Genomic DNA, 23,638 nt, shown 5'->3' on the forward strand with positions numbered 1-23,638 from the left:
GCTACACATATTTGTACATTAGCAGGAAATGTAGCACAATATGGATGTGAAAGCAGGTATAATTGGCCTATGTGACAAAAATGTGTTTTGGTTCAAATCAACAAATAATCGTGATAATTAATCGTGATCTCAATATTGATCAAAAATAATCGTGATTATCATTTTGGCCATAATCGTGCAGCCCTAACATTATATCACTTCACGCTTAGTTGGCATTTAGAAAAGTCTCATTTTTGGATACTTGCTTTCTTAACCTGTTTTCTACTGTAGGCCTGCCACTCTATCACTGATGCAGTTCCATATTCAACTTACAAGGTGAAGTTGCAGTGTCCTTGAGGTCTAGGGCCGTTGAATGCTTAAATCTGATTGGTTGACAAACGTTCTACGGTGTGCTATTTTCAGGGAACCGCACAGCTAAAGTAGTTCCGGCAGGTCTTGACCTCATTACAGTTCCATATCACTTTGCGTAGTTAACTGTAATAACGGAAAATAGGATACAATTCATAACAAGAAAAACTTTAAATTTAATTTAAATAAATGAAGAACAGTCATATATAATATAATCAATAGAAAATTAAACTGAATATTTAAATAAATTGATAGTCCTGCTGCACGAGTTTTTGTAATTATTGCAGATAATATAGCCTAACAAATAAATAATTATTGAAAGGCCTATACTTGTTAAAAGGGCTTTGTGTTTCATTTATTAGGCCATCTGTCACTAATAGAAAAAAAGAATGAACGAATTAATTAAAACGAATTCAATTAATAAATAAATAATAATATTGACGCACATTTCTCTCTCTCTCTCATAACTGCATTAATAACTGCATAAAGCCGGGGACACACTTACTGTAAGGCCGTGAATGTAATTTGATACTTATGACTGATCATGCGCGCGTATTCAGCGCGTTCAGTCACAGTCAGATAATGTTTCTAGTCGTTAAGTGTGTCCAGCATAACTCTGCTATCAGCGGCTCAGACCTCCGTTACTAACTCTAAAATGACGTTCTGGAATTAGCAACGGAGCATGGGTTTAGATGCTACATACAAGAGCGTTTTAATGACAAAAACTTTACAAACGTCTTGAAATACATCATCTGAACAATATTTCGAGATGTGGTAACTGTAGTATAAGCGGAATAATTGACTCCAGGCCGTTGAATTATTATAAAAATAATGCACACCCGAGGTGTAACGGCCACGACGCAATTATTCTTTACTTGTTCATTTCGCATTCAAGTAACGTTAGCTTAGAGTTGAACTGCCAAAATAATGTAACTTCGAATATAAATTATTCCATCAACTCTATCACACAACATGCGGACTCCAACTGGATATAACGAAGCAATCGCTAACAAAAAGAAACATATCGATCTTACCTTGACTTTTTGCAGTCCGTCCTCCCTCCAACTGACAATCTTCTGACGTTTGAGCGCCTTTTTCGCGCTTTCCGGCTACGTTTAAATTTAAAGGGCCGTCAAATCGTCAGTTAGATTTTTTTTTTTTTTTTTTTTTTTCACAGACAACTACAAATGCAGTAAATATTTTATTTATACAAAATAGAGATCTAGTAGTAGTAAGTAGTAAGCCGAAGCAAAAAAGTGGGACAATTTTGTCATGAATTGTCATGGTTGAAAAAGTTATAATAATAGCGTCTGTCGCTAGAGCACCTATTGAGATCAGAGGAGTAGGTTTACTCGCACAGCAACTACTAGCTGGCCTCCGTTACACTCACCCCCCTAAACCTCACTCCCATCCGGGTCACGGCACCAATGTAACCCCTCCACCCCGGTCCTTCTCAACCCGCTCCGTGCGGGTCTCGAACCCGAGTCCCCGGCATGAGAGTCAGGCGTTCTAACAAGGAGGCTAAAGACAGCAGCCTCTAGCATCTGTCTGTCGGTTTACTTGCACAGCGACTACTAGCTGGCCTCCGTTACACTAACATAGCTCAACCATTTTGTGTTTTCTAAACTATACTTCCAACAAACATTTGCAAACAGTTTTGCAAACAACTCTGAACATGTGGTTAGCATAGTTCCTTTTGATTATGATATATGGAATATATGCTATTCAGAAATAAGAAAAAAAAGCTAACATAAAGCATATTCGTTTCATATACAAATTTCCTTCTAAATATTGATAATTGAATCAAACATGGAAAATAATCAAAACAATTGAGAACAAAAAATAGCAAAGTTGTCTTCAGATTCTATTTACAGCAGCGTCGCAGAGACATGTTCAAAATCTACTGTAAATCAACTGCTTTCTGTTGTCCATGTAAATGAGCCGCAATAATCTGACATTAATTCAATCTTGAACTACAACTTAAGCAATAACAATAGGCTACTAAACTTATACTTTTTTTTTGTCCATATGGTGTACCAGCCCGATCTCATCCCAAGGCGTCATATAATGACGCTTTTGACATATCGTCTATATCCAACGCACATAGCACCCTTTAGCCTCAATATGAGACGCAGATAGATATGGGCCAGAAGGCACCTCCTAGCGGTCTAACTCTAACCCTACCCCAGACTTAAACCCAACCATAACCGAACAAAGCTCTGTGCGTGTCATGTATTGACGCTAAAGGGTGCCATGTGCGTTGGATGTAGACGAAATGTCAAAAGTGTCAGTATATGACGCCCTAGGATGAGAATGCGTTGGGTGTACTGTAGTGGGACCATGCTAACAGCTAAACCTTGCCCCCTTGTAGTCACCCCACAAATTCTCCTTAAAATATTTGTTTTTCTTGTCAGATTTATTCAGATAAACTTTTGCCCCATATAAACAAGCCTAAATGCATTTTGCCCATGTTTGCACAATATCAGCTTACTGTGCATCGTAGGAGTTGACAGCAGGGTGCAGTGCAGTTTCCCAGTGATGGGCACTGATGGAGGTGGACAACATTGCCTCAGTGGTTTTCTTCTTGATACTTAACAAGATTGTATCTATACCTACAATGATCAAACCGTGTCATTGATGTAAAGCTTTTGATGCCTGAAGGTTTCTTGTTTAATCACATGAAACGCTCCTGTCCATGAGATCTTGAATCTAAAAAACATAATAGAGGCAAACCTTGACAGGCTTATCATCATCTTTCCAATTTTTTTTTTTTTTTAATTAAATAAATAATGTTATTATTTATGACAAATACAGCAGTGATGCGTTCCTGTCATCCACTCTTCAAATCAGCATGACACCACCAGCACTTGATGCAATCCTCTCTGCTGAGTCTGGCAGCCACTTTGTGACTGATTTGTTTACACGTGTTATTGTTTCTATTCCTCTCTGTGATGTTATTTGCATTGCATTGTGTTCTCCAAATTTCCAGGCAGTCTCTGTAAGTGACACCACGGCAAACACAATCGAGTCTTGAACGCCTCGTTCAAGACCACTGTCATCTCCCTGATGTCTCATGTCAGATGACAGATGAGAGATGATCAGTGACAGCAAGCATGTGTGGGCTTAGACAGAGTAACTTTTTGTGGTTGGTTAAGAGACGTCGGACCCCTAATGAGTACCACTGCTGTTTGAGTTTGTTTCGCTTCACTAACCGGTGCGGCACGTCTCAAGCATACAGTCGGCTTGATGTTACACCAAGCGTGAACGCCTTTATTGAATCCTCGCCTGAATAAGATGTTTTAGGTAAGATACTTTTCTTATTTTCATCTTTGAGAAGTTTTGTGCCCTGAATATGGCGTTTACAGGAGAAGTTGTTCATAACTTAAGATCAGCCGCCTCTCGTCACATGTCTCTTGTTCTCTTGCTCAGATTCACAAAGCAAGAAAGTGAAATTGTGTGGCACGAGGCTGACAATCAGAGACCCAGAGCAGCGTACCTCCTTAGAAGCGCACATCACTGGGAATGACAATCGAGGTAGATTTTGTAGAAAAGCCTCATTTGGCTGCTCCTTTTGTGAGCCTCGAGATTCCAATCACTGACATTCAAAGATGAGATTGGCACAGCTGTCTCTTTGTGGTGACACGGCCCTCTGTGTGTCGCGGGTTGATTGACAGCTCCCTTGCTCTGTTGTCTCCACTCTCCAGGTCTGCAGAGAATCGCCCAGCACCAGAAGTCAAACTTGGAAACTGTATGCACTTTTTAGGGTGTTGAATTATACAACAAGCCCATGCTGAACATCAAGGCAATGTTGTGTTTTTAATAATTAATTCTTTTTCTCAGGAAAACTAAACAAAATGCACTCTCTCTTTGTTTCGTAATTCTACCAGCTTTCGCTGGGATTTCAAAGCAACAAGACTGTTATTCAGAGTATATTGCAGGGTGAATCTATGAGGTCATGATCAGTAAACCAAAATGTCATTAGTTGCTAAAAAATACCAGTCATTTTCAATATTACTTTTTTGAGAAATCCATTGTGATAAAACATGTTAAAGAACACACTTTTGTTTTTAAATTTAAAGTTATAATAATAATACAAATAAGAATGGTAATACTCCACAGTAAGGTTTAATTTGTCAATGCTAATTTATACATATTAATACATTTTAGCATTTCAAGTTGTATATCAGGATTGAATTATGAACAAAAATGAACTAAGAATTAACAATAATATGTGTACAAATGAACATTAACCTTCATTAGTGATATAAAAAAATAATTTCTTGATAAAACAGTGCATTAACTAATGTTAATGTATTTTTTGCTAAAAATAAATGATTACCATAATATTGAATTCAGCATTATCAAAAGATATGCAGCCTTTAAGCATAAACATTGCTTCATCAACCTAATCATTTTTCAAGTAAACAGATATACTGTCAGTAAATTGTAGTAAAGAACAAGAGAGTTGGGGTACTCGAACTCGGACTCGGACTCGAGTCCGGTCTCGAGTCCAATTTTGAATGGACTCGGACTTGTCACGCACTCGAAAGAATTTGTACTCGGACTTGACACGGACTCGGGACATTTTAGACTCGGAAAAATGTCCGAGTCCAGTCGAGTCCGGGCACTGGATGACACAAAACGAAATTTTGTGAATTTTTTTTATTCAAAAACGAAACGAAACAACGTTGTTTCAGCGTTGAGCATTGTAGCCAATCACAGTTAAGTGCATAAACACAGTGGCAAATCAGAGGCGTTTTAGAGTCCGCATGCGAATAATTCGCTCAAAATGTATGTTTAGAATCAGCACGAGCTTTATCCTTTCGCAAATCCCCTCATAAACAACAAAGTCTCTCTAGACACAATATAAATAAGATATTCACTGTGCAGTGCGGACAACTTCAGTCAGTGTTTATGACGAGAGTTTTAGGGAGAGTGCCGAACGCGGTAAGTGATGGCTTAAAGGGAGCGCTGTTGACAATCTAAATAGTTTTGTTTTTCATACTTCTACACTGCAAAAAATACTTTCTTAGTTAGTATTTTTGTTTTGTTTCCAGTCCAAATATCTAAAAATTCTTAAACCAAGAAGCGTTTACTAGAGAAGTAAAATGACATAAGAAATTCTATTTTGTTTTAAGATAAAAAGAAAGTAATTTAAGTAATTTTTGCTTAAAACGAGCAAAATTATCTGCCAATGGGGTAAGCAAAAAATTCTTGGTTTCCATTCGAATTAAGATTTTTTTTCTTGTTTTCCATTCGAATTAAGATTTTTTTGCTTACCCCATTGGCAGATAATTTTGCTTGTTTTAAGCAAAAATTACTTAAATTACTTTCTTTTTATCTTAAAACAAAATAGAATTTCTTATGTCATTTTACTTCTCTAGTAAATGCTTCTTGAATTAATAATTTTTAGATATTTGGACTGGAAACAAAACAAAAATACTAAGTAAGAAAAGCATTTTTTGCAGTGTAGAGGACCAGTGGTTACGTTCACACTGTAAATTATAAAGAGTGATAACTGCATTTAAATGTGGGATTGAATCCACTTAATTTTTGTCCTTTGAGTCATGAAATTGCGATGATTTGACACATAGCAACATAAGAACGTGTTAACCATAGCAACATTTTGGCGTCTGATAATGTTATAATTTTTGTTGCATTTATACTTTAGTCATAAGTTTACATACTCCTTGCAGAATCTCCAAAATGTTATTTTTATATGTTTTTTAATAAGACGGATCATACACATTGTTTCTATTTAGTACTGCCCTGAAAAAGCTTTTTCACATAACAGATGTTTAATAGCCTAAATAAAATACAAACACAAAATAAAGACAAATTACATAGGCTTGATTTTAATATTGTGTCATTACCTGAATGATCAACAACTTTTTTTTCTTTTCTTTTTTTTTAATGGTTGAGGAAAAATCATCCAGCTCCTGCACATTCTTTGCTTTTCCAGCATCTTCTGCATATTTGACTCCTTAATAAGAGTGAGTATGATTGTAAGATCCATACTTTCACACTGGTGACAACTGAGGGACTCATACACAACTTTTACAAACCCTGCAAACATTTAGTGATGCACAAGAAGGAAGCATCCGTTAAGAGCCAAGAGGTGTAAACTTTTGAACTGGATCATTGGTGTAAATTGGTCTTATTTGTTTAAAAATGCATTCATTAATTTAGTCCAACCCTTCAGAGGCTAAATAAGATATTAGCATGTACAACACAATAAGAAAAATGTAAACATCATCATCTTGCTCAAAAGTTTACCCCTGGCTCTTAATGCATCGTGTTGCATTATTAAGCATTACCTTGCAGATTCTAAAAGATCTACAATAGGTAAACGTATGACTGTAACTATACATTGCAATCATTTTGTAAGGTTTAAAATATTCATTTAAGAGCTCAGTGTTGAGACCTTTCGCCGGGATTTGATTGACAGGTGATCTGACCAATTATAATGCAGATACACGCCATTTTTGTTCGACAAACAAACCAAATCAGTTAGTAGATTAAAGGCAGTGGACTTGAACTTGAAAAATAGTGTGTATTGATTTCTTTTTTAGAAATTTGTGCTATAACTAGAAGAGATTATCAGTTCACGTGCTGCTTGAACTGAGGCCTACACATTAAAGCACCACAAAACAGTATTTATCGTTTGAATTTCATAAAAATTAAAAAAATTGAAAGCTGAGACTTTATTTCAAACCAAAAGTACCCTGCTCTGTCTTGTCTGTTGGCACATTGTTAGTGTCCTCTTTGCTCCGACCGAGAACATGTGGAGTGAGAGAGGAATGGCTTGTCGGACGTAGCAACAGTAACCAAGAGGGGCGGGTCTTTGTGAAAGGTCAATTTCAAATAATTTAAATCTTTGTGGACTCGGCCGGACTCGACTCGGACTCGGATGTTAAGGACTCGGACTCAAGTCCGACTCGACCCTCTTTGGACTCGGACTTGGACTTGTACTCGGTTGTTAAGGACTTGGACTCGACTCGGACTCGACAAAGGTGGACTCGGACCCAACACTATACATTAAGGAGCAGTTAGTATTTCCTTTTTCTTGTTTAGATTGTTGTTTAATTAAATATTATTGACATAATACAGTGGCTGATATATTAGGCTGCATTTGCGCTGCAAGGTCTAATGTACAGATCTGATACCAATCAGATTGTTTTGTTCTGCCAGTCAGTTAATTTAAATGGATAGTTATCCCAAAATGAAAATTCTGTCATCATTTACTCACCCTCAGGTTGATCTCTTCTGTGGAACAAGAAAGGATGTTTTGAGAAACATCTTAGTGTCGTCTGGTAACCAAAATGGTTTGATAACCAACATTCTTCAACATTGTTTTCCACAGAAGAAAGCATTTTTTTTCACTAAGACACATTTTTACTAAGAAATACATTCAGTCGTTCATGTGTGCTGCCGCATAACCACAAAGAACAACCAAACTCTTCACAGAGAACAAATATGCATGTGAACATTTGAAAGCAGTCACCTGTCAGTCAGACAGTCGTTGAGTACCAAATTAAATTGCTACTCAATTCTGCGGATACTGTAGAACGTTTTTTTTAAGTCTTTAATGCCGACTTAGTCAGAAAAATACCAATACGTTTACTATCTTTCTGTAAGAAGATGCCTGTTATCAGAGAAGCTGTAATGCTAAGCAGACCCTCAAATGATGTGCATTTGTTGATGTCACCAAATTATCATTTATTTGCATGTTTGTGCTGCTCTCTTATGGATGACTCCCCCAGTAGCTATATTAATATAGACACAGCACCCGTGTTTATCTTTCCTGCACAGGGTTTAGAAATGTAATTATGGCTCAGGCGGTGACATTTTTGTCATTTCGCCTCTGAGTGGCTGATAGCATAATGAACAAGCTAAGATTATCTCGAGGCTTTTCACCAAATCTGCGGGCCCATTGTAAACAATGTTCATTTTCATATTAAATAAACTCGAATATGTCAAGCAAATGTGCTAAATGTGCAAAAGTTCTAAAATGGGGAGTTTCTTGTTATAATAAAATGAAAGGTAACCTGGATATCTCGATAGAAAAGATATTAGTCAGAACAGAACTATCAAAAGAAGGTCACCTCACCTTGAACCTCATCAAAGGATTTAAATTGTGGAAATTATCTTGTTATGGTTTATTAAGGAAAAATGCAAATTTCGTGCTCAGAAACTACACGCTTAGACTATGACTTTATGTGAATCCTTCAAATTGTTATATATACTTGAGTTGGCAACATAGCATGTGTGGACAGTAATCGGACAGTAATCTGGAATGTTTTTCCGGTGATCAGAAGTGACATCTTAGTTGTTTTACATAAAAAAAAGAACATAACACTCGACCTGTCGGATAGGTCACCTAAAGATAAAATGGTCATACTTTACTCTTCTTCATGTCAAACCAAACATGACTTTTTTCTTCTCGGGTTTGTAAAGTCATGAGAGTGAGTTAATGATGACAGAATTGTATTATCAGACATTTTTACTAAAACTACAATCAGTCATTCACATGCGTTGCCGCATTTCCAGAAGGAGCAAGATTGAAAGATTTAGCTGTAGAAATATTTATTTGTCTTAGTATCGGAAAAATGTGATTATGACTGACATCTCTGTTGTTTTACAGAAAAAAAAGACCTTTACACTCAACCCGTTGCAGGTTGTACAGCAGAACCCCTTGGTTACTTTGAAAGTCGTATGATGAAAGCATATCCCAAGGAATCAGCTTCCACTTTGACCACCGCTAAACCTTTCTCCCCACAATCTGGTCGAACTTTCTTCCAACCACGTTCTATTCCAATGTCATTTGAAGAAACATCGAGCCACCCCCCTCCGTTCCCCTCTTTGAACTAGAGCCCTGTTTCCTGAAAGTGTATGACCCAGATTCATCCCTCTCATTTCCATTTCTCTGATGTTTTTGTAGCATTCCAAGCCCATGTACCGGCAGTTGTTGTTTCTAATGTTTCAAGGCAACAGAGGAGTCCCTTGAGCATAGAGTCATTTACTTTAAAAATGTATCCTCTAAGCAGAGAGGAACTCAAAGGCAGGCTAATAAATGCGGCGTGCCTCCCTCACCATGCGCCGATATTTAATCAGCATCAACAGGCTGCTGAAAGCACTCCACCGAAGTAAGTGCCCTCGGAATTTATTTGTTTCTTAAATTGGATGGGTCCTAAGTGTCTGTGGTTTAACATCATAACTAATTGGCCCCGGTGGTTTATCACGTACGCTCCTGTCTCTGATTTAAACGGAGGCCCAGATTAGTGACTCTTACAGAGTGGCTGCAGCCCCATTATAAAACATCTCTATCCATGATCAGGGTGAAAAATATATAGATGCTTGAACACGTTTGTAAAATCCTGCTGTGTTTGTGTTTGCTGCTTTCGTTTACCACCCTATAATTTCGCCTGCTTCTCACATGGTATCGGGGGACGTATAATCTCACAAGTGGGCATTAATGTCCTTAGGTGTCGACCCCTTTCCACCGTTTTAACCTGCTCTCCTCCACCTCTCCACTGGAAGCTCGCCAACCATTAATTAAAGGCCCTCATTAAAGCTCTGCAGTCCTCTAACTGGTTGTGTGAGTGATCACCCTCAGCCTGGGGTCATTTCTTTGCCTCTGTGTGGGGGAATATATTTAGAATTGTGCTGAGTCAAAGCCGTCAGGAGGAAGTGGTTTAATATGATCAGGAAATGAGCCCTACAGCGGCTAGAAGCGACTCGGCTCTCCTTATTAACGGAGAACCAGTTCAGCGCTGGGGTGCGGAACGCCCGACGGTCACACTCGTGAATGTGGACATTAGTATGCGTGTGGGAATCAGCGAAGAATTTCCTGAAAGCGCTCTTCTTTTGTTAATATCAGTAAAACCACGGAAAGCAGGGATAATCCACCCTCAAAGAATCCTCTTCTCATACATTTTTACGAAAAACTTACACAAAAGAATCGTCATTGCTGTAAACTGTCTGCAAGCTGGGAAGTTGGCGAGAAGTCTTAAACTTTGTGATCGTAGATCAGAGACCACAAGGAACGTACTTTGTATTCAATTCCTGCTTCAGATTTGTGTTTTATAGGCATTGTAAAGCTTTAGGGGAAATTGAATTACATGGAATAACAACTGTAAAACTGGATGGGTTTTTTTATCTTCAGCACGATTATTATCTTTCTACAGAAGATCTGCCACAAGTACAACACTGCCATTGGCGGTAATTGTTCTAGGGCGCATGCTCTTGCGATACAAGAGAAATTCAATCAATTATAACAATGGCCTTATAAATGTTATTGCTTTGTCTAAAAAAGTCAGTTTGAATCTGAATTCACAAATCAGTAAATATGACCTATTTTTTTTCAGTGTGAAATTGTGAGGCAGGCATATGAAAGGGCACTGTTCTGTAACAAGCGCTATTCAGAATAGGGACAATAACCTTGGGAAAGACTTTAAGGCCTAAAGATGGGATGTCGTAATAGTAAGGCCAAGCAAGGTGTCATTAATCACAGGGTCTCGGGCCCTGCGAGCATTGTGCGTTTCTCAGGTTGAGTTATTAAAGAAGATAACAGGGGTGAGTGCTTTCTCTACCTTAGGGTTTTGTCCTATTTCTGGATTTTAAATTCTCACTTTAAGTTTGATGCTGTAATATGGATGACTTACATTAAATATTAGAGTATGAATAGGGCAAGTGTCTCAGATTGTGAAATTGCTTTGTCTCAATAGTAAAACATGAAGGTGATGGTAACAGTTAATCATATTATTTAATCTTAAATTGTATTGGCAGTGAAGAATTGGTTTTCTTTATGAAATGTCTCAACCAGTTTCTAAAATGCATTTTTGAGCTGTTTTAACTGATAGCAACTTGCACTTACATACCTTAAAATATATCAGTTGTGTCTCAAGATGCACATCAGTAATGTTTTTTATAAGGCACGTTTATAAAAAAAAAAAAAAAAAATTGAATGCCTTAATTGAACAAAGGCCTAATCATGGGTTAATCTGAGCTCTGTCTGTGAAACCGGGCCATAGTGTCTACGGGACATTTAAAATAAAATAAATGCAAGTTTTGATCAATACACATTATGATTGTGCCACTAAGCACACTAAAAACCTCTATCAGTATCAGAGTATATTCTGTAATGGTAAAATTCATTTTTGAATGGTATTGATTGATGGAGAAATGTAGTAAATTTTATTTCATGAAGATGTATTGTTTCAGAAAAAAAAATGTAAGCCTGCAGCATGAACTGAATAATAAGTATGTGACAGGATTGAATTGGCTGCGTTTCTTAAAGGCCTTTGGCTTCCGACCTTCAACAAATGGAGGCGATTTTGTGTAAACATTAATGCCGGCAACCAGGAAAAGGAATCAATCAGTTTTGACATGGAGCTTTTGATTGGAAACCTTTCAGAATGGTTGAAAATAAAAATATTTAAGTAATAAGGTGCAATTTGATGTGCAATAATATGAATGTAGTCACAGGTAAAGGGCATTTTGCATCATAGCTGTTGCTAAATGCTCTGACTATAATCAATATTTATATATTTTTTATTAGAAGGCACACAGTACTGTACTTTTTACACTTTACAGACAAATTTAAAGATTTAATCTCTACTGTAAGTGGGGTTGTTGTTCTTGATGCGCTATCACTTTTTGGGATTGATTTAAAGCTGGCAAACTGTAGCTGAGGGTGAGTTTAATGTAAGGGTAGAATTGAGTTCATCAATGTTTTTTCTTATTGTGGTATTGACGGGTAAGCCAATACCATAATTGATAAAAACAACAAATACTTCTTTGAAATATTTTAATTTAAACAATTTTCTAACATTACAGAGCTGTTAGGGATCACTATACTGTAAGTTCATGGCTGTTTTTTTTTTGTTTTTTTGTTTTTTTTAAGTGTGTGCTTTTTGCTTGCTTTGGCGTCCTGGAGTAGGTCAGATAAGTTCAAGGCCTACAAACACTAGTCATTTTCCCAGGTGGATTTGATGGTCCCTTTTGACAGCACAGGACAGCTGATGATCCTAAGTCATAAGCAAGGCATGCTGGGAGAGGTATCAAGCTGACCTGTATATGCCACTGCTACATCACTCATAGTTTGTCACCTGTGGTGTAAATACCCATTTAGACTAGGAGGTTTCACACTGACTGATTGTCCTCAGATTCACTCGCACAAATGGGTCTCTTCACTAAAAGGATTTCAAATCCTGACCTGGATGTTTTGATGCTGTAATTACTGTAACACTTGCATTGGAGTAATTTTAGGTTGTTTGGGTAATGCTGTCATTATGATTAAGTCAAATCTCTCTTGTAATTACGTAACATTTGTTCACAGATTTTCACTACTTTTTTTATTTTTATTTCATTTTATTTTAGTTTTAGTCCGTTTTAATGGTGCATACACAAGTCTTTATATCAATGCTCAATGCTGCAACCTTTTATGCAATGGAAATAGATCTAAAAAAAAAATCTAAATTTTGAAAAGCTGTAATACTAAAGACATAGTAAAAGTTTTCAAAAGAGCAGGGCTAAAATCAAGTCGTTTTATTAATAAATTATGACTGTTTTTGATGTAAAACAAAATACTATTAACATAAGTCCACCTCTAGAAAATAAAATAGGTGTTTACACTTTAGACATTCTACGAACTCTAAGTAACTTTGCAACTACAAGTCAACTAACTATTTTGTAGCTACATTTTGTAGCAACTCATTAGAGTATTAGTAGACCATGGTTAGAGTTAGAATAATACGTTGACATGTACAAAGTGGGACCATAAAAATAAAGTGTTATCAGATATTAAGTACTAACACTCTAATGACTGGTGGTTGACATGTAGTTGCAAAGTTACAAAGATAGTAGAATTTCTAAAGTCTGTCGAAATAAAGTTTTAGGAAAACACAGTTCCTGGCCCCTTAAAAAAATAACAATCGGAGTGATCCCAGACCTTTGAGTAGTGTACAGTACATAAAAAGGCCATACTGTATGTGAAGGATAAAACTGCAGTACTGTAAGTAATCCAGCATAAATGTTTTCCGTCCCCTTTTGACCGGCTATAACACCTTTGAAACCATGAGAGTGTGTTTCCTTACTAATCATTATGGACAACACTGCTGTAGCCTTGCCAAAAGCACGAAGCTGTGGTTTGGGACTAGTCAACAATATGTTAAAGTAAAGCAAGTGTGAACTCAAGAACAGAAACTAGCACCTCACACAGACGCTGAAGGTGAGACATAAGAGAAAATCTGTAAATTGGGTGATATCCAGCATACAAATTTTCCAAGTCAGAGTTGCGTTTGTGTTAAAAAACTCTCTTACTTTTAAACATCTCACAAACTTATCAAAGACTTCTCATACAAATAGCTGGCATCAGAGAGAGGAAGCTGTTCTTATTTGTGGCAAGTTTCCATCCCGCTTGCATGAGATGACCCTGTATTCCTATTCAATAATAGATAAAACAAACAGACATACAAACAAACCTTTTCTGCTTACTGTATGATGCTAAAGTGTCAAGGTTTGTTTTGTATTTGTTTTTCTCCCACATCCGGTGCTTTGATGCATCAAAAGCTTATATGACGTGCTCCTTTTTTCACAAGACTGAGTGTTAGCAAAGTGTCTGAGCAAACAGGAAGCAGCTCAAAACTGAGACAAAGTGTCTCACTAACGCTGCTTTGATCTCCCTTTAATAACCTTCACTTGTCCTCTCAATGTTCCATTGCACAGGAACAAAGGCTCTACACTGTCATAAACATATGTGTATTTACAGTGAGGTCCGAAATTCAGAGAATCACATTGACCGTTTGGGATTAGTGATTACATTTAAACACGTAAATAAATAAATAATTTAATTACTTACTATACTTTACTACCGTTCAAACGTTTGTGGTCAAATAGTATTCATTTGATCAAAAAATGTCAGCAGCCATTAATCCATTCTGAATTAAATCTAATGGCAATATTGTGAAAGTAATGTTATTACAATAGCTGTTTTTTATTTTAATACATTTTAAAATGCAATTTATGTTTTTATTTGATGGCAAATTGACTTTTCGGCATCATTACTCCAGTCATCATCAGTGTCACATGATATTTCAGAAATCATTCATGCTGAAACATTTCTCTTTATTATCTATATTGAAAACAGTTGTCTGACAGTACTGTTTAATATCTATGTGGAAACCGTGCTATTTTTTTTTTTCAGGATCCTTTGATCGATACATTTTTTTTAAATAACAAAAAAAAATATTTTGTAATGTATTTACTGTATATGTTTGGGTATATTGGCAAGTTAATATGTTGTAATCTTTTTATTTCTGTTTATTTTTATGTTTAAATCATTAAAAAAAAATAATGTGAAAGAACTAGCAATATTTTGAAGATGCGTGTCCTTGGGTGATTTAAAAGCGAAATTGTTGGGTAAATAAATTTGGCTCAAATCCCAGGTTGCTTCTAAAATGGATTAGAGTCTCTCATGCATGTTGGAAAAAGCTTCTGAGTTTCTTTAGCATTGGGGGAGTTCTGATTTTAGAAGAGTTGCACCATAATTGCTATCGGTGGTTAGTTTGACCGTACATGTACTGTGGGATGCTCAATTGAGGTGATTTGAGGTGCTGCTGGTACATATGGAGAGTCCAAAGCCACTACAGAATGGTCATTACTGAGTGTGCCCTAAAGTGACCCTCACTGTCTGTGTATGAGGGTTTCTCTTTCTCTCTGTGATAGTAGAGATGCACTGGTCCTCATTGTGCCGATCTCATGCTGAGTTGCTTTATTCGGTTAACCCTTATGTGCTGTTGGGGCTGTTTTCAGCCACTATGGGGTATTTTTTAGTTTTATTTTGGCCATAACTTTTTCCGTGTTTCAGCAAATGGAATGATTTTTGGTGACAAAGCTTATTTTTACACATATTTTAGGAAAATGCTTTGAAAATTTTCAAAAACTTAACAGTACACTCTGGGCAAATTCACTACCCTTTCGTTATGTTCGTGGCTGAAAACAGCCACTACTTTAAACTGCTGTAAAAATTGATCAGATAAATATTTTTTTGCCATTTTTTTTGCATAAATCTATTAATCAACATCAGTCCTGTTCAAAACTACTAAATGTTTTAAAAAAAATCAAGATTTTAACTCTTTAATTGCCAAATTCATAAATTATGTCACTGATTTGGGAGGGGAAAAAACACAAAATTACTTATTTTCAATATAAAATGTGATTGTGGACTGGATTTTTTTTACCTTTTATCACAGTCTTGGACATGTCAAAGATTAGAAACAACATTGGTTTTGATGCATTGTTAGTTTTTGTGCAGCATCAGATTTAAACTTTTTCTCCCTCATTTACTGTTCGTGGCTGTTTTTGCCCCATTGACTTCCATTATAACCACATTTTTTGATTGCAAAGCCATGACACCATAAAATCATGCATTTTTGATTGTTGGTGGTTTTCCCTGTTGGGAAGAGGTAAAATTTGTAATTTTTACTGTTGATAACCAGGTGGCACCATTAACCCTTTAGGTAGGCCTGTGCAAAAAAAAGCTTAGTTTCTGGCTTTTACATGGAGTTATATGGAGTATAATAGCATAATAAAGTGTGTGTGTGTGTGTGTGTGTGTGTGTGTGTGTGTGTGTGTGTGTGTGTGTGTGTGTGTGTGTGTGTGTGTGTGTGTGTGTGTGTGTGTGTGTGTGTGTGTGTGAGAGAGAGACCTCACCTTGATGCGTCTGAGAAAATCAAAATATGCAACTCAGCTCTCAGAACTACATGGAGTAAACAAAAACAAAAAAGGTGTATTTATGCATCTGCCTTTTGATGGTGAGAAATGCAGACTAAACAAAAACTAAGCAAGTGGATTTAAACACTTGCATGCAAGCCTGCTGGTCATTTGATGGTGAGAAGAGCACCAAGCAACATGAGAAAGGGCTTGACTTGTAGTGAAGTTTTAGAGATGATTCTGCAGCCTGACCCCTCCAGCGAGCTGCAGGATGTATTGTCTTCTCCCTCTGGCACCACAGACTCAGGAGAGGCAGATCCTGATTTGGATGTGGCACCCTCATCATCCTCTCTAGCTTCCACTGAAGGCGAGGAGGATTCGGAGGATCCTGGGTCTGGGTGGATTGGGAGAAACGGCGAAGTGTGGTTTTCCACCAACGCGGAGACAACTCCCTTTCTTCAGCCTGCCAGAGGCATGACTTCATGGCCGACGAGATGATTGACCTCATTGTCAGCATGACCAACCTCCAAAACGCAGAGCTCTGCTGATTTTTTGAATCTTGAGAGGGACATGGTGGCTCTAAAAATCGCACGACCACTGCGATCATCCCACAGGCAACGTGTGGACTCCCCTCTGGACCTGTAGACGCCGGCCAAAATCAGTAGCCCCATGTAGGCACGGAGATCTGTGGAGTCCACCCCGGTCCAGTTTCTCATTGTGCGGCGCCCGTAAAAAACAGATTGAACACAGAATCAATGTTCTGGACCCTTGCGATGGCATAGCGCGTCGGCCATGAAGTCACGCCTCTGGCAGGCTGAAGAAAGGGAGTTGTCTCCGCGTTGGTGGAAAACCACACTTCGCCGTTTCTCCCAATCCACCCAGACCCAGGATCCTCCGAATCCTCCTCGCCTTCAGTGGAAGCTAGAGAGGATGATGAGGGTGCCACATCCAAATCAGGATCTGCCTCTCCTGAGTCTGTGGTGTCAGAGGGAGAAGACAATACATCCTGCAGCTCGCTGAAGGGTCAGGCTGCATACTCATCTCTAAAACTTCACTACAAGTCAAGCCCTTTCTCATGTTGCTTGCTGCTCTTCTCACCATCAAATGACCAGCAGGCTTGCATGCAAGTGTTTAAATCCACTTGCTTAGTTTTTGTTTAGTCTGCATTTCTCACCATCAAAAGGCAGATGCATAAATACACTTACTTTGTTTTTGTTTACTCCATGTAGTTCTGAGAGCTGAGGTGCATATTTTGATTTTCTCAGACGCATCAAGGTGAGGTCTCTCTCACACACACACACACACACACACACACACACACACACACACACACACACACACACACACACACACACACACACACACACACACACACACACACACACTTTATTATGCTATTATACTCCATATAACTCCATGTAAAAGCCAGAAACTAAGCTTTTTTTTGCACAGGCCTATATAAAGGGTTAATGGTGCCACCTGGTTATCAACAGTAAAAATTACTAATTTTACCTCTTCCCAACAGGGAAAACCACCAACAATCAAAAATGCATGATTTTATGGTGTCATGGCTTTGCAATCAAAAAATGTGGTTATAATGGAAGTCAATGGGGCAAAAACAGCCACGAACAGTAAATGAGGGAGAAAACGTTAAAATCTGATGCTGCACAAAAACTAACAATGCATCAAAACCAATGTTGTTTCTAATCTTTGACATGTCCAAGACTGTGATAAAAGGTAAAAAAAATCCAGTCCACAATCACATTTTATATTGAAAATAAGTAATTTTGTGTTTTTTTCCCTCCCAAATCAGTGACATAATTTATGAATTTGGCAATTAAAGAGTTAAAATCTTGATTTTTTTTTAAACATTTAGTAGTTTTGAACAGGACTGATGTTGATTAATAGATTTATGCAAAAAAAATGGCAAAAAAATATTTATCTGATCAATTTTTACAGCAGTTTAAAGTAGTGGCTGTTTTCAGCCACGAACATAACGAAAGGATGGGAATTTGAACAATGCACAAGGGTTAAGGCCATACACATGTCCCTGAGAGCCACACAACTACTGTATGCACAAGAAAATCTCTCTCTCTCTCCTTTTTCTTATACAAAAGCGTGTTTGTATGTATGCCTCTCTATTTCATTAATAGATAAACATTTTAAACCGGGAATGGAAAAATCGTTTGGACTTTTAACCCTCTTAATCAGATTAGTTTTGAATTCATCTGCAGAATTCAGACTAATTTCTCTCATTTCCACACTCTCCTATTCCCTGATTCATGTAAACAGTGTCGTTGAAGGGTAGCACATGAAAAGGCAAGTTTTCTAAGAACTTTCTTTTCAAAAAATATAATTAAAAATGCTATTTTTTTGCCCATTTTTGCTTGGTTAATTTTTTTTTTTTACTGTAATTACTGTACTTTTTCACTTTGCACTTCAGAATTTTGCCTATTTGTTATTACACCCTGCCAGTGTTATTTTAGTTTTAATAATATTTTGAATTTATAAACTGAGAAATACAATTTTCCTTGAGCTTTTGACATATAAGAGGTCATCATACTATAAGAATATCTTGTAAGTTTCAGAACTGAAAACTTCCTTGTTAGTCCAATAAAAGTTTTTATTGACACCAGGCAGAGCGAACGATCTATGACGTCAAAAGGTATCAAAATCCGCCTCCGCAGAAGATCAACGCCTACTTAAACACTGTTTAGCCCCGCCCACCGATTCGCGCATTACATGAAACTCATTATAATATTAAAAACTGGTATCCAATCATAGCAGTGGGCGTTTACTTCCAAGTCTTTAATGCAGCACACCCATAAAAAAAATCTACCGTTTCAGGAGCTAGGCTCAACATTTTTGAATGTAAAATCCAAGCGAACGTCAAAAGCCAGTTATATGACCCCTTTAAAATGTTTAGGTTTATTGTTAATTTTAGTTTAATGCTTAGTATTTTCACTATGCGCTTTCGGTCATATATTATTTTTTAAAGATTACTATTTAGGTTTAATTTATTTCAGTTTTTTTGTAATTGCTTCAACTTATTTTTATTTCAGTTTACAGTGCGTATGATAATTAGTATGCTTGTTGATATTCTGATCATATATTTTTGTTAACAGTTATATATCACTTTCGTGACGTAATTTTAGTTTAGTTTAAGTTTTTCAACTTTCATTTTATTTTATTTCAGCTATATTTCAAGTAACTAAAACTATTAAATACATTTCTGGTTTAGTTAATGATAATGACCCTGCACCCAGCAGAAAAATAAAAAATAAAAATAACTTAGCCCTTCAAGGTTTCCGTATAAACTTGTTCTGTGTGAGTAGAACTGGTTGTCTGTCACTTGCAGTCACACCTGTTATAGTTGTCAATCCCAAACACTGACTGCATGAAACATTGCCTATGTGTGCTTGTGTTGCTCTGCATTTACGAATGCTTGCGAGTGTCTGTATGCACATGTATGATTAATTTTTGAAATCCTGAATGTGAATTATGCATCAGAAAGGAAAGCAATTATAAACCAGTTTTATTTTGTAATAAAACACTGTTTAGATGTAATGAATGCACTTTCATTTCTGAGTTGCCAAAGGTGCTCCTGCCACAAAGCTGTTTTATTTGTGGGGAAAGGCTTTTTAGAAATAAAAACCAAGCAGCAGAAAGTAATTAAGTGCTCTGTAATAACAAGAAAGCACCATATTAGGGCCCATGTGCTCAGACCGCAGATGCAGTTCAGCTTGAAGCCAAAAGGAGTTGGAACAGCGAGACACTTAAACGGAAAAGTCGAGAAGAGGCTGAGCACAGCGTGTTTAAACGCGCTGGGAAAAAAAGCTTTTCAGCTGTTGTTGAACTCCACATTCAGTTGGGCTAATTAGATTTTCAAAGCTCACAGTGTGGCATATTTGCCTCTAATCAAAATCATTCAACATATCAGTCTATGTTGATATTCTATGCAGCAGCCATTACTGTCAGAGGTAATGATGTGATCACAGAGAGTGGAGTCAGGCACACTGTCTTCTGCATGTTTCCCATTTTTAACCAATACGACTCTCATTGAATTAAATTGCTGATCTGAAGCCAGCCACCTCGCCTAATTTTTGTCAAAGAAATAGCAGCACTGTTCTCAGATCAGCCAGTTTGACTGTTACCATACAGTCTGGTCGACATCGCGATATATTCTTGTCAAAAAAACTTCCCAATTAGGAAGGATTATTTTGTTTTAGGTGACATGTTAGAGGCAAGTAAATCTGAAATTAATGAGACTACAATAACAAAACCATTGTGCAGAAAACTGGTACAGAAATATGTAGAAAAACTTTGGCATATTAAAGGTGCAATAGATGATTATCTACATATTTTTTTTGTCATGCTGGTTGAAAGTCTCCTCATATCCTGATATCAATCACTATTAAGCGGTCTAAATGTATTTTTATAAATATATCATCTGTGGGAGGCGTAGGACCATAAAATGTTCGTTCAATCATTACATTCGAATGAAACGATACCATGTTCTCCCTGTCAGTCAACGTGTGTTTGCATACCACTGTGCAGCCTGTTCACACAGACATCTTACGCCATTAGCGTGTTTTACGTACGCTGTGCAGACAGAGCGAAATGGCAGGCAAACAGCAACTAACTTTCCTTCTGAACCGACAACAAGTGGCAAGTACATTTCAGGTTTGACAGTGCAGTTCTATACCGCTGACTTTGCCCTATGCAGATTCAGTGAGAAGGTTCAGTGAGATTCGACTACATTGCCGCTATGTCCTAAAATCGCATAAAGCTGATATACACAGTACAGTGCATTCTTTCCTTTATGTCAACTGGTCAACTTCTGAACTGGAGTATTTTCACAATCACATACTGATATATGCAAGCAAGCGCTTCTATTTCCCTTACTACTGTAAAGTTTTCTCCCAGTTAATGATACATGATGTAATCCAATAATGTTATCTCTGGTTGTCTCGTTTCTGGTCTGTGCGCGTTCATGTGTTTTGGATGAGGCATGGTTTTGGATTGCGATTTGCAGATCGTAGCTATGCTTTCAATGTTAGCAGGCTAAAGTTAGCATTTTCCCATATCACCAACATTACTCTTTTGAGCTTTTTTTCATCAAAGAAACAAACAAAACAAATGTATCACAAAAATATTAAGCACAACTGTCTTCAAGATAATAATAATTAATGCTTCTTGAGCACCAAATCAGAATGATTTCTGAAGTGTCATGTGACACTGAAGACTGAAGTGTCACATTGACACTTGTTGCTGAAAATTCAGCTTTGCCATAACATTCCTGTGATGGCAAAGCTGAATTTTCAGCAACAAGTGTCAATGTGACACTTCAGTCTTCAGTGTCACATGACACTTCAGAAATCATTCTGATTTGGTGATTTATATATATTTTATATTTTATTCTGACGGCGATTTATATTTTATATTCATGACGGCGATTTATATTTTATGTTTTATATATATAAAACATATATTCAAATAGGAGAGTTTATAAGTAAGCAATAAGGTACGAGAGGCTGTGCTGTATCGTGAATAAGTCACGGCTGAAGGGCATTGTTAGGCACGACGCGAATCAGAGTAACCCCTTCAGCCGTGACTTATTCACGATATCAGCACTTGCCTCGAGTACCTTATTGCTTTTAAAAAACGGTTACCACACAATACAACTATTATAGACGAAAATATGTGAAATTTTGGGGGGTCTCAAAAAATATTGACAATGTGTTATTTTGACGTGCAATTTCAGTTTTGTGTAATGTGATCATCGTGGATTATTATGTGTAGAAAAAATATCATTCGTTCATGCATGACGGTGATTTAAACCTACCGGTAATTCGCTTCAATAAATGCTATGCTACATGCTATTCTTGTCATGAGCATCAAGGTGTGGTGGCGCTGCGGTGAAAATTCCACTCATGTTAACTCAAAGATTTGTCGAAAAAAAATCTAAACGAGGCCATTGTTCTGCGCGTGAAGTCCTTGAAATCCATTCTGGGTTAAGGTAAGGCATGTTATTCCCAAAATGTTTGGTGGCTGCGTGACTCTCGATGTCTTCTAATTGAACGGAGGAATTATGGTATTCTTCTGTAGCCCGACGAGTAATTTAACCGTTGTTCACATGAACTCAAAAGACAGCCTATTTATAGACCATGCACTTGTGGGTGGATGTTTGCTGTTTGACCTATTCATTTTTTGTCGATGAAGTATAATAGGGTAAATCCTGTATAGTGAGTTATCATATAGTGCTTGCATAAAGCAAGTAATTTAGTGCATACACTTGTAGCTGAACAAGTATCTGTCGTTCATGAACGTTCATTGTGTCTGTCACGTGAATGAACGAAAGACTCGGAAGGTAAAGTAATTATTTATGTTCCTTGTAAATTATTTTTGACTGCATAATGATTTTTAATTCAGAATATGATCAAGATTTCGTAGGTGAATGTGTTCGGGGAATTTGCCTGTTAAAAGTATAACATTTAAAGCCCTGTAAATGAACGAAATGGCTCGAAAAAAGAGATTGAACAAGAGAGTCAGTAAAATTATCCGAACTTCACGCGCGTACAACCCCCCACACCACACCACACCACACCACACCACAATCACTAAGCCTTCCTTCTGCTGGAAAAAAATAGTCACTGACCGTAAACAACAACAGAAGTTACATAGGCCTACATTATTTCACCAATAGATGGCGGCAAAGACTGTCTTTATGAGTGAGTCAGTCAGATGACTTTTACATTGAAAGGACTCAAACTTGTGATCACGGGCAGCAGACATTCAAACTGATTTTTTATATTATGAATATGACTGACCTGAAGGAAAATGCTAAATTACTCGATCTCTCACAATACTCTATAGCTTCAATGAACAATATCGATGAGATCAAATATGTGTTTAAGTTGCTAAGAGTGGTTGCTAGGGGTGTTGTGTAGTGATATATAGAACCGCCGGGTGAAGCGGTCATAGCCATGTTTTTTCGGGAATAAAACACAGCTATTGACCAATCAGAATCAAGGATTGGAACCAGCCATTTTATAAATTGTAATATGTCACAATATTACAGGTTTTATTAAAATTTTCATCAAAAACAAAATCATTGGTGAACATAAAATACTTCTTACACTTTTCTAACAAAACATTACAACGTTTGAACCTTAGAGTACAATCAACTTTTACTGGCAAATGGATTATTTGAAATGACAAAAAAATAAAAAATATAACTTTTTTAAGCCATTGGCAGCATATGCATGGGGCTATAAATCGAATATCATAAAAAGGCTAAAGAATGTCATATTTTAGATTGTTTTTTAGATTCCAGCAGCTAATTTCAGCCAACACTTGCCGTTTTTCTCTTTAGTATGTATCAGACAGTTTGTGAATAGTTCATGATGTGTGTGCGCGTGCGTGTGTGTGTGTGTGTGTGTGTGTGTGTGTGTGTGTGTGTGTGTGAGAGAGAGAGAGAGAGAGAGAGAGAGAGAGAGAGAGAGAGAGAGAGAGAGAGAGAGAGAGAGAGAGTGAGAGTGAGAGTGAGAGTGAGAGTGAGAGAGATAGAGAGAGA

The 23,638-nt window shown here is 37.2% G+C and overlaps 1 protein-coding gene across 3 annotated transcripts in view; it reads left to right on the forward strand.

The window, feature by feature from the left end:
* Positions 1-23,638, forward strand: part of galntl6 (polypeptide N-acetylgalactosaminyltransferase like 6) — a 191,953-nt gene that overhangs the window by 7,311 nt on the left and 161,004 nt on the right. Inside the window, exon 1 of one of the 3 annotated variants that reach the window (XM_079615793.1) lies at positions 20,658-20,730. The exons of the other annotated variants lie outside the window; for them this stretch is intronic. Coding sequence (XP_079471919.1) covers positions 20,683-20,730 — 48 coding nt within the window. The 5' untranslated portion in view covers positions 20,658-20,682. Of the gene's footprint in view, positions 1-20,657; positions 20,731-23,638 lie in introns of those variants that run through there. 3 annotated transcript variants of the gene reach the window in all.

Source organism: Phoxinus phoxinus (genome assembly GCF_949152265.1).
Source record: "Phoxinus phoxinus genome assembly, chromosome: 6".
In the NCBI taxonomy this organism is placed as follows: Eukaryota; Metazoa; Chordata; class Actinopteri; order Cypriniformes; family Leuciscidae; genus Phoxinus; species Phoxinus phoxinus.